At 40.0% G+C, this 12,825-nt stretch overlaps 1 protein-coding gene across 2 annotated transcripts in view; it reads right to left on the bottom strand.

The window, feature by feature from the left end:
* dpm1 (dolichyl-phosphate mannosyltransferase subunit 1, catalytic) overlaps positions 1-12,825 on the bottom strand; it is a 71,940-nt gene that overhangs the window by 11,178 nt on the left and 47,937 nt on the right. For both annotated transcript variants that reach the window (XM_080204996.1, XM_080204994.1), the window contains exons 7-8: positions 10,089-10,157; positions 3,843-3,957 (exon numbers count right to left, since the gene is read on the bottom strand). In XM_080204996.1, coding sequence (XP_080061122.1) covers positions 3,843-3,957; positions 10,089-10,157 — 184 coding nt within the window. The remainder of the gene's footprint in view (positions 1-3,842; positions 3,958-10,088; positions 10,158-12,825) is intronic.

Here is a 12,825-nt window from a genome sequence, read left to right on the forward strand (position 1 = left end):
CCGAAGTCCAATCCTCTGAATTTGTTGTACTGATAGGCAATGCAAAAAACATTCCAGAATTAATGGGGAACTAAGAAAATGAGAAATGTCAAGAAATTAGCATTAGTGAAGAAATAGTTAATCACTGGAAAAATTAATCATACATAGTAACAAATCTGGATCTAACAACCTACAGATGAGGATTTTAAAAGAGGTAGCAACAAAGATAGTTGATGGCACATAGGGATTCTAGATGATCAAATCCTAAGGATTGGAAAGTAGCAAATGTAACCCCATTATTTCAGAAAGGAGAAGAGAGAAATGTGGAATGATGGGCAATTTGTTACGTTCTATTATGGACACAGTAACAGGGCATTTGTAGAATCAAATGATTAAGCAGAGTCAACACAGATTTATGAAAGGTTTGACAAATAATGCTTAATAAATCCATTTGAATTTTTGAGAATATAACTGGTCAGATGGATAATTGGGAAACCTGTGGATGTAGTGTATTTGGATTTTAAAAAGCATTCAATAAGGTGCAACACAAGAGGCTATTACACAAGTTGGGACTCATGGGACTGATTAGCAGGCTGAGGATTGGTTAATGAACAAAAGAGAGTAGGGAAAAATCAGGACTTTTCGGGTTTTGAGGTACTGCAAAATTCAGTGCTTGGGTCTCAGGTACTGATAATCTATATTAACAACTTCAATAAGGAGATTGAGTTCCATATATTCAGATTTGTTGACAATACAAAGCTAGGTGGGACACTAAGTGATGAGGAGGGTCCAGAAAAGATGCAGAGGAATATTGGGTGAGTGAGCAGGAATACGGTTGCTGCCATACAATATGGTAAAGTGTGAAGTCATCCAATTTAGTGTAAAAAATATTCTTGAATGGAAAGAGACAGAGAAATGTTTGCATTCAGGAGACTGTTGTGCATGAATAACATGCAGGTAATCAGGAAGGCAAATCATAGGATCATAGAAAAAAGAATCATAGAAGCCCTACAGTGCAGAAAGAGGCCATTCGGCCCATTCTGCACTAACCACAATTTCACTCCCATTTCCTTACACATTTACCTACTCCCATTTCCTTACACATTTACCCACTAATCCCTCTAACCTACACATCTCAGGATACTAAGGGGCAATTTTAGCATGGCCAATCAACCTAACCCGCACATCTTTGGACTGTGGGAGGAAAGCTTAACACCTGGGAGGAAACCCACGCAAACACGAGGAGAATGTGTAAACTCCACACAGACAATGACCCAAGCTGGGAATCGAACAATTCAAAAGTTTTTGTAAAGTTTTGTAGCAGGCAAAAGGCAGGGAATTATAGGTCGGTTAGTTTAACGTCTGTTGTTGGAAAAATGCTTGAATCCGTCATCAAAGAAGAAATAGCGAGGCACCTAAAAAAGAATGGTTTGATAGAGCAGACGCAGCACGGATTCGTTAAGGGGAAGTCGTGTTTAACGAACTTATTGGATTTCTATGAGGATGTGACTAGTGTGGTAGACAGAGGGGAACCGGTAGATGTGGTGTTTCTTGATTTTCAAAAGGCGTTTGATAAGGTGCTACACAAAAGATTGCTTCAGAAGGTTAGGGGGCATGGAGTTGGCGTGAGGTGTTAGCGTGGATAGAAGATTGGTTGTCTAATAGGAGGCAGAGAGTTGATATCAATGGGTGCTATTCTGACTGGCGGCTGGTGACTAGTGGAGTGCCGCAGGGATCGGTGCTGGGGCCTCAACTATTTACCATTTATATAGATAGTCTGGAGGAGGGAGCTGAGTGTAGGGTGATGAAATTTGCTGATGACACGAAGATGAGTGGAAAAGTAAATTGTGTGGAGGGTGTGGAAAGTCTGCAGAGGGATCTGGATAGGCTGAGCGAGTGGGTGAGGACCTGGCAGACGGAGTACAATGTTAGCAAATGTGAGGTTAGCAACTTTGGCAGTAATAATAGTAGGAGGGATTACTATTTAAAGGGCGAAAAGCTGCAGCATGCTACGGTGCAGAGGGACCTGGGGGTCCTTGTGCATGAGTCGCAAAAACCCAGTCTGCAGGTGATCAAGAAGGCAAATGGGATGCTGGCCTTTATAGCGAGGGGGATAGAACATAAAAGCAGGGAGGTCTTGCTGCAACTGTACAGGGCACTGGTGAGGCCGCAGCTGGAGTACTGTGAGCAGTTTTGGTTGCCGCACTTGCGCAAGGATATTTTGGCTTTGGAGGGAGTGCAGAGGAGGTTCACTAGGCTGATACCGGAGATGAGGGGGTTAGACTATGAAGAGAGACTAAATAGACTGGGTCTGTACTCATTGGAGTTTAGAAGGATGAGGGGGGATCTTATAGAGACGTATAAGATAACGAAAGGGATGGATAGGGTAGAGGTAGAGAGATTCTTCAGAAAGGACAGCAGGACTAGAGGGCACAGCCTCAAGATAAGGGGGGGACAGTTTAGAACGGAGTTGAGGAGGAACTTCTACACTCAAAGGGTGGTGAATCTCTGGAATTCTCTGCCCGTTGAAGTGGTGGAGGCTACCTGGCTAAATATATTTAAGTCACGGGTAGATAGGTTTTTGACAGACAAGGGAATTAAGGGTTATGGGGAGAAAGCGGGAAAGTGGAACTGATCCACTTCAGATCAGCCATGATCTTATTGAATGGCGGGGCAGTCTCGAAGGGCTAGATGGCCTACTCCTGCTCCTATTTCTTATGTTCTTATGTTTTGAGTACAATAATAAAGAATATAATTATGCAAGTCATTGCTGTGGCCACCTTTGAATGCCTATGGATGAATATACTTGCTGCAGAAATAGCACAAAATTAAGTTCACTGGACTGGTTCTTTAGATAAAGAGCATTTTCCTGCAAGGCCAGATTGATTAGAGCAGGCCTCTGTTCTCTGGAGTTTAAAAGTATACGAGGTAATCTAATTGATACATATAAAATTCCCCGCAGTGCAGGGGATAGTCAGTCATTGGATATATTCAAGATAGAAGTTGATAGATTTTTGGGTATTTAGTGACCTAAGGGATCATGCCGGATGGTGAGGACGACGTAGATGATCAGTCAAGATCTTGTTGAATGGCAAAACAGGCTCACAGGGCCAACCACTCCTGCTCTCATTTCTTATGGGTTTTTAAAAATATGTATGCTATATTTTTGTTTCAAAAGACACAAAGATAAGGACAAAAAGATCATGAAAGAATAAAGTTATAGAATATACACTGAAATATTTTGTTTCTTTTGTTGGTAGGAGAGCAAAAAAAAAAGGGAATGCAGAAAAGCAGGTCCAGTTTGTATAAACATATAAACAAAAACACATTTACAGTTTCCCTATATTAAACTTCCACTTCATACTAAACAATGGTTGTTTATAGTCTTTTATTTTGTGCAGGATACACCAGCCATCTTTTGCCTTTCCTTTTTGGTTTGCCTACTCCTAATATGCTCGAACATTCAACAGGATTAACAATAGAACTATGTGATTTTTTAAAATCGGAATCTGGAACCATTTATTTTATTTGGTGTGGTTATGTGCATACTGTGTGCATCAAATTTACTGTTTAATTTTCCAGGAAAGCAACTGATGTCAGTACACTATAGGCATTGTTAGTGGTAGTATTAAAAACAAACCTGAAAACAGCATAGAGAAATTGTAATATCCCCCATTTTATCTTTTGAAGACTATGCAGTAGACATGCACTGAAACATTAGCTTCCTTTCATCAAGCTTTTCTGAAAAAAAGGTTCACTTCGTCATTACGTTATGCTCCATAACTGTGATAGATTTTGTCATGGAGATTAGCTGATTCTCAGAAATTCATTTTTAGATTTATTTTATTGTGTTAATTTCATACCTCCCCAATACTGTAGTCCAGCTGGCGAGCCCTCACGATCATCTCCATTTGAAAGACATAGCCTTTCGACACACACTTTTCAACCAGTTTCTGCAGTACTTCTTTCCTGTATAATCTATGGATACAAAAACACTTAGCCTATATTTAAATACATCTCTCTAAACAGAACCTGGAGGGAAAAACAGGCATAGTTCTGTGCTTCCTTCAGTTTCTAATCCAAAACTGGAGGCACTATAAGTTCAACTGTTAAGAGTGCTATTCTGTAGCGTGCACATCTTTCATCTCCAGAAACAAAGATACTGAGGAAATGATTAATGGGCAAACAGTGTGATATTGTACTGAGCCACACACAGGTGAAAATTCAAATTTAATGATTTGTAAAATTCATTCATGGGATGTGGGCTTTATTGGCTAGGCCAGCACTTATTGTCCATCCTTAATTACCTATGAGAAGTTGGTGAGCGATTTTCTTGAACAGTCACAATCCACATGGTTTAGATACATACACAGTGCTGTTAGGGAGGGAGTTCCAGGATTTTGAACCAGCAACAGTGAAGTAATGGGGATATATTTCCAAGGCAGGATGGTGTGTGGCTTGACAGGGAAAATCCAGGTGATGGTGTTCCCATGTATCTGGTGCCCGTGTCCTTGTGGATGGTAGAGGTCACATATTTGGAAGGTGTTGTCTAAGGACCCTTGGTGAGGTCCTGTAGTTTATCTTGTAGATGGTACACATGGTACGCATGTTGGTGGTGGAGGGAGTGAATATTTCTGAATGGGCTATATGGTGTTGAGCTTCTTGAGTGCTGCTGAAGCACTCAACCAAGCAAGTGAAGAATATTCCATCACACTCCTGTCTTGCGGTTTGGAGAGTTGGGTCAGTTATTCGCTACAAGGAACCTGGCCTCTGACTTGCTCTTGTAGCCACAGTATTAATATGTCCATAGTCCAGTTCACTTTCTTGTCAATCATACCCCCAATCAGGATGTTCATAGTAGGGGATTCAGTGATGGCAATGCCCTTCAATGTCAAGAGATGGCAATTAGACCCTCCCTTATTGGAGACGTCACCGATGTCACAAAAGTGCCAGGCAATGTTAATTGCCACTTGTCAGCCAAGCCTGGATATAGTCCAGTTCTTGCTGCATTTGGACACGACTGCTTCCACATCTGAGGAGTTGCAAACGGTGCAAAATATTGTGCAGTAAACAGTGAACATCCCCATTTATGACCTTCTGATGGAAGGAAGATCATTGATGAAGCAACGAAAATGGTTGGGCCTCGGACACCACCCTAATGAACTCTTGTTGTGATGTTCTGGAACTGAGATGATTGATTTCCAATAACCACAATTAACCATCTTCCCTTGTGTTAGGTACGACTGCAACCGGTGGAGAGTTTTCCCTGATTCCAGTGACTGCAATTTTGTTAGGACTCTGATGAGGTCAAGAGCTGACTGATCCGGTGGAATCCAGGATCTGCATTTCATATTAACAGAGTTGGTCTCAGCCAGGGGAGTAGTAGGGCTGCAGTTTGCTCCGGCTAGATGTTACTTACTTAAGTAGTTGAAGATTGTGTTAAAAGCTGATAGCATGATGCAGAGACTGCTGTTTTATTTTTAGTTTATACTCTGTAAAGGAAAAAGCTCCTAGAATAAATTTGTTGTTGTTAGTTTGAATTTACATGTGCAGACCACATCTTTTTCTTCTCGTGTAAAACTTACAACCCCTAATATATTAGGGCATTACAAAAAGAAAATTGTCAATGAGTCAGGATTTTTGTTTCATGAAGAAAAGATCCTAGGTAGAAAAATAAATGTGCATCCTCACACTGAGGCTGGGGAGAAGCAACAACAGGATTAAGGCAAACTGAATTGCCAGTACCAGGAAGATAAGGAAGAATAAAGTTCCGTGAGAGGTTTTAAACGACTGGGTTTTTCCAATCACAGAAGGGTGAGATTCTAGGCTGTACCTGGCATATTTGAAAAGGAAGAATACTTGTTAAAAAAAGTATACAAAGTCAATGGTCACCAGGGTAAAAATAAACAAAAATATACTGAACAGTCTCGAGTTGCTACTGCCTCAAAAGAAATGGTGGGTCAATAAAGATCCACAGGCCTTTCAATGAAGGAAATGAATCATGGAGTTCCTATACAGAGTGTTTTCAGTAGTTTGTACAAACAAATACAATGCAAATGAGCTGCTTGTACCAGATTTCTCAGTACAATAGGAAGTGAAACCTTCAGTCTGCTCTAAAACTTGGCTCATCCAGCAAAGCTAAGAACCAAAATTGCAATGACTTGACAAAGGTCTTTGAAGACCATTGCTCTCCAAAGCCACTGATCATCATGGGATGGTTCAGGTTCTCCCGAAGGAATCAAGTGGAAGGCGAAAGCATTGTGCAGTTTGTGGCAACCTTAATAAGGCTTGCACAACATTGTAAGTCTAGCGAATCATTAGAAGATGCTCTTCTAAATCATTTAGTTTGTGGACTTCAAGATAAGGTTACACAATGAAGATTTCTTACTAAACATGCTTTGACTTTAAAGACAGCAATAGAAATCAGTGTCAATGGAACTGGCTGCTAAAGAAGCTTCACAATTTAGTGCAGGAATGAAGATCCACAACTTGGGAATTGTCCATAAGATGTCAAAACAGCAACAGTATATCACAGATGTACCAAAATGGGCCATTCAGCCAGTGAATGCTGGAGCAAGAATGGTCAATGCAAGGAATGTGGCAAAATGGGTCACATTTCAAAAGCTTGTTGGGCTAGACCAGCTTCCCCGGAGACAAATTTTCAGAAGAATAATCTGGGTACCTTCAAGAAGAACAACAAGTTGCAATCTACAAAAGGAACGTGGATGAAAAGAATCACGACTGTGAAGAGAACATCCAGAGATATGATGAAGTGCTCTGACTGAATGTCTTATCCACACATGACGAATCACAGATTTTGGACGATTCCAATGTTAATTGGACAATCTATTGGACTGGAGGTTGACACTTGCTGTTGTATCTTTAATTTCTGACTCTACATACCAACAAAAGCTGAAGCATCTTTCTTTAAAACCAACTGATGTGATTTTAAGGACATGCATGGAAGCGATTATGCCATGAAAAAGTTATATCATGGTCAACGTTGAGTTGAGTAGATAAACAGCAGAGTTACTTCTCCACGTGGTCCATGATAATTTTCCAGTTCTATTTGGAAGATCATGGTTGAAGAAGATAAAGATCAACTGGAGTGTTGTTAACAGATTGATCAATGATTAAAAAGACCTACAGCACCTTCTGACTAAATACAAGAGTGCATTCAAAGAGACACTTGGCTTAATGAAGGATGTTTAAGTGAAATTCAAGGTAAAATTTAATAGTCAACCAAAAAGTCTCTAGCAAGAGTGGTGCCTTATGCAATTTGTCCCAAGGTCAAAGGATATTTAATGTGACTTGTTATCACTGGTGTGTCAGAATGTGTGACTGGGCTCCACTCATCATACCTGCCATGAAAGCAGATGTTTTAGTGTGTATTTGTGGTGATTTTAAAACAATCATAAATCTAGTATTGTGAGCTGATAAGTATCTGCACCCTCTAATTGGGATAGTCCAGACGAAGGAATTAGCAGAGTTATTTTTGGCGGCCAAGTCTGGATACTCAGATTGAAAGTAAAGCGGTACGTTGTCAGTCCAGTGCATAAATAAGAAATATACCACCATTGTCTGCTTTACAACCTTGGGAGTGGCCTTAAATGCTATGGCAATGCTTGTGCATAGATTTTGCTGGTCTGCTTGAGGGTGACATGTTCTTAGTCATAATTGATGCAGAATGTTCTATATAACTAAACTGGAGTAGATGTTCTTCTGATCGATTTTTTTATTGACTGTGTATAATTATTAATGATACATTGCATTGTGTCTAGTACTACTGATCCTATGTTTAACGTTGTGGTAATTTGTCATGACCACAGAAGTAAAGGGGGAGGGATGTTATGTATTTAAATGCTTGCTGGTGGCTTTAACAACTGATCACATGATTTGATGATGACATCATTAGGGTGTTGTCGAGGCTGCTGCGTTACTTTCAGTTTGTACTCTGTATTGGAAATAGTTCCTAGAATAAATCTGACATTAATTAGTTTAAATCTGTGTGCGCAAACAATGTCTTTATCTTTTCTAAAACCCACAATCCCTAACCTAGTTAGGACGTTACACAAGAAAAATGGGATGAGGAGAAATCAGCCATGGTTCATCTCTGATCCCTTCATACTGCTGGAAAATATTTAGCGTTCATGTGGGATTTGATTCAAGCATGATGATTCAATGTTTTCAAAAGAACTTCAGAAAAACTTGAGAAAGTACAGGAAAAATCCAAAATGAGTAACTTTACAAATTGTATAATTTTAATATACAAAGAACAAAACAGCCCGGGAAACAGGCCCTTCAGCCCAATGAGCCTGCACCGCCATTTTAACATTTTAGTCCCCTCTCCACCCATGACCCTTATCTATACTTATGGCATTCCACATTGAGGGAAGACTAATTTAGGGACAATTTGTTACACCAATCAGCCTAATAGCACATCTTTGGGGTGTGGGAGGAAACCTACGCAAGCACGGGGAGAATGTGCAAACTCCCACAGACACTGGCCCAAATCCATGTATCTGTACAGCAATCAGTGATAGTCACTGAGCTGTCGTGTTGCCCAGCATCTGGTCCAGTTTAAGCGTACACTAACGACGTGAAGTACTAGGCTATTCTCGAAACAACCAAGAGCAGCCCTCGTACGACCCATCGCGTGTATGCCCCTTGTTGGGCAACAAGGCGTAAGGCACAAAGGAGATTTAGAATCAAACAGCTCAAATTTGAATTGCTAACTCATGGAGGATAACTGCAGCACAATAAAAATACCATAGTCCAAATTTTTCGTCCATCAGGTGCATGCACTGGGCATGCCTGGAAGCATAAGTAAAGCACGCTTCTGGCAGCAGTTGACCTTACAACACGATTTCACACTGGCTGGCCAGTTAATGGGCAGCCAGTGTAAAATGCATGGTGGGAAACAGCGCTACCAGAGAAAGCGCTTCCTCAGGATGCCAACCACTCTGGAGCTGTCTTGGAAGTTGCACAATTCTAAAAAAATAAATTGTGTTGCATAAATTATGCAAATAGTGTCTAGATAGCACATTCAAATATCAACCCGAGACCCCAGGCACCTTTTTAATTTATTTCAGCCTAGACAATTCATCTTGCCCTGGATTGAGGTTGAAGCTAAAATACAAATGGCCAATTGGCTCGCCCACCAATTATAAAAGTAGATGGGCCACAAAAAAATTGCGTTCCACTGGCCCCTAAACGAGTGAAATGACCTGCTTGATTGTTGGTGGGCACATTCAGACTCCCACATGCATTCAATATCTGAAATATTCACGAGTGCGCAATGAAGTCAGAAAGCACAACATTTGACTCTCTTCCGGGTCAGGCACATACCTGCCCAAGCAATGTAAAATTCTGCCCATATATAATCGTGCAAAATTCAATCTTATGTAAAAATCAACTCCATAATTTTCATCCAAAAGAAAGAATTTTTATGTACCTGGTGTAAAAATTGACTCTCATTTGTTTAAAGATCAAAGCCCCTGAAATGTTACAAAGTTTAATCCTGTAGACGTTAATAATTTGAAACAGTAAATAAATGAATAAATAGTAGATAATTAATATGAATTCTTTAATGTTATGGATTTTTAGTTTATTTCATCTTTTTGGATTCCTTTTAGTTACAAATCAAAGACATGCTTCAACCCTCAAAAACAATGCCTATGTAAAAGTCAAACTCAAGACCTTTGGCCTCTAAACTTGGTCTGAAAAACTCAATTTTTGCATGATTATATATGGTAAAAATGCTGATATGAAAATCTTCTGTCATTCCACTCTACCCATGCCAGAAACCTATGGCTCTATGAAATAAGGGTCAAATATATGTCAGCTCTGCAAGATCAATGGAATTTAGTACTGGAAAATTAGTCCCAAATTATGTTTATTAAAGAAAAGTTAAATTTTATTCTTCACCATTATTACAGTTCCAATACAGCAGACACGATTTGCTTAATGTGAACATAGAGCATAAATAGGAAGGCTGTACTTTTGGCTGTGGTTTTATAACTGTACATACACCCCTTTACATGCCCTGAAGTAATAGAATTACACCCACGGAAATGTAGATTAGCAGAGATATAAAACCGCATTCTTACCTGAAGCTACCTGTCAAGTCTGAAGCACCTGGTCTCAATAAAATCTGAGTGATGAAATTTGCTCCTCGGCTGCATTAAAGAACAAAGTAAATAAACACAAATGGAAAACAAAGTGATGTAATTTATTACCTTTGAATGTTTAGAGTCAAAGCTTGTCCAAATTCCTCACTTAGCAGCTGAATAAATTAAGATTTAAACATAGAACATCCAAATAGATTAACCCATTATAAAACATGTACATAAACATTATAATTAATGTTTTTTGGTGGATGACAAAAGAGATGTATAAAATCCATATTAGACCAGAAGTAAAGTTGTGATTGTGTGGAATACTAATTCTGCATATCTAATTCTTGTCATGGGTGAAATGGAGCTTGCAAATTGGCACACTGACTGACGGTGCAGATTTTCATACCCACCCACCTCCATACTCACTCCTATCAGGGCTGAAAATCCTGACCAAGTATCAACATCATTTGTGGCTCTGTTCTGCACTACCTGGCTCCAGCACTCAAATGTCACATAACCGTATCTTCAACACTGCTGTTGCACTAATTTGCATTTGATATTTCGAAAAGTGACTGCAATGCTAAAAACAAGCCTTTGCCTTTTTTTTGAAGTAAAATTCAATCATTTCTACCAAATGAACTTTAATGTAGATAAACATGAATTGAGAAACTTCATTCAGCCCACCCAGTTTACTTCATTATTGAAATCTTGTCCATCATCTTCAAAATCATTCCAGATGAAGACAGCAATTCAGCCCTTCTTAGACTGACCAATAAAAGCTCAAGTCCTATTCTCCTGCACCATTGCAGCATCCAACTGTTTCTTAAATTATTGTAGTTTTTTTGCTTCTATTACTCTATCCTGAAGTCTATCCTATGTAATAACATAAATCATAAATTTACCAAATACTGGTTTAAAAGTAAAAGTTGTTGAATTATCAGTGACACAAGTAGGCTTACATAAACGCTGCACCAAAGTTACTGTGAAAATCCCCTAGTCATCACACTCCGATGTCTGTTCGGGTACACCAAGGGAGAATTTAGCATGGCCAATGCACATAACCAGCACGTCCTTCAGACTGTGAGATGAAACCAGAGCAACTGGAGGAAACCCATGCAGACAGGGAGAGAACATGCAGACTCTGCACAGACAGTGACCCATGCCAGAAATTGAACACAGTCCCTGGTGCTGCGAAGCAGCAGTGTTAATCACTCTGCCACCCCTACGGGTCTCTTTGTATCGTTCTCGCAATTTAGCTGAAATATTTCCAGATTTAACTTTTCCACACTTTTAGTTGTCTTAATTTCTATAATCACTTTGAAGATATGTGCTGAAAAACAAGAGTCTTTCTGGTCTTTCCTCTGAATGTGGGAATGCCGGCGTTGGACTGGCGTAAACACAGTAAAAAGTCTGACAACACCAGGTTTTAGTCCAACAGACAGTCTGTCTGTGCTTTATATGCTCTGTCTGAGGCCAGAACTCTCCATTCACCTGACGAAGAGGCAGTCCCCTCGAAAGCTTGTGAGTATTATCAAATAAATCGGTTGGACTAAAACCTGGTGTTGTCAGACTTTTTACTGTACTTTCCTCTGAACTCAGACCTTTGACACTAAGGGCAGGATTTTACCTTTTGGGTCAAACACATATCAGGCACCACAAGCCTACATGTGTGAGGAAACAGTCACCTATTGGGGGCTGAAAATCCTGCCCCGAGTTCAACATCACCCATGCTCTGGTCAATCTGCCTCCAGCACTCAAATACCACACTGAACAGAATTAAACACAGTACTCAGCAAGCATTATTGCAATGCACTGCAGTCTGATCGTAACTTCTACTGTTTTAATATCAGTATATCTTTGTTAATTACTGCTCTGTATTGGTTAGACCCATTAACAATTAAATCTACTTAGACAAAGGCCTCCTTCATTTTCAGAAGAAATAGTCTCTCTTCAATACCCCAATGCTGATTATTGCAATTAAAGGGAAGGGTAACAAAATAGGGGCAGAGCAAGTTAGGTTTGAAAGATGGAGCTTGGAGTTGGAGGATCTGGGCAGAGGGCAAAACAAGTGATAATTATTTCTCATTGATCAATCCTACAGACTTGAAAAACAAGCAGTCAAACAGTTGAATCAAGGACATCTCTCAAATAAGATTTCTCTTGCAACCCTAAATGCTAATGCATTAAGCTCCCTTTGCTTCTCCTCATTGTTCATCTTGTTATGACTGCTAGACGTTATAAGATGATAATTTGAAACTCTCTTTAATTCCAGGCAAAAAAGCAGTGATCATGTGACCCACGACTAGTTCTGTCTGATGATATGCCTGGTTACCATGGGGACAAGGATCCCAGGTCAAACCTTACTGAAAGTCAGGGTGCCAGATTTAACAATTGAACACACATGGGAAGCAGCTGGCTTGGTTTGTGTAGACAAAGACTCCCAGGGTTCCTGGATAGGGAGAGAGAGAGAGAGAGATGTTGCTGTGGGCAGCAAAGGAAAGTTACCAGGCAAAATGCATGTAGGAGCGTACTCTCTGGTCAAAGAGGTGGAATCCATGAAAATTTAAGAACACTGAAAGATTCACCTTACTGAAATCGGAGTAAGGAATTACCAGACTGGTCCTTATTGCTGAATGTCAGCTTGACGATTCTCTGAAGACTGAGGGGTGTGACTTTCATCAGACACTGGATGTTATGACTCAGTGAAATGGGGAGATGCTGGGAGTTA

This window comes from Carcharhinus amblyrhynchos, chromosome 16, assembly GCF_965287045.1.
Source record: "Carcharhinus amblyrhynchos chromosome 16, sCarAmb.v2.hapA, whole genome shotgun sequence".
NCBI classification, from domain to species: Eukaryota; Metazoa; Chordata; class Chondrichthyes; order Carcharhiniformes; family Carcharhinidae; genus Carcharhinus; species Carcharhinus amblyrhynchos.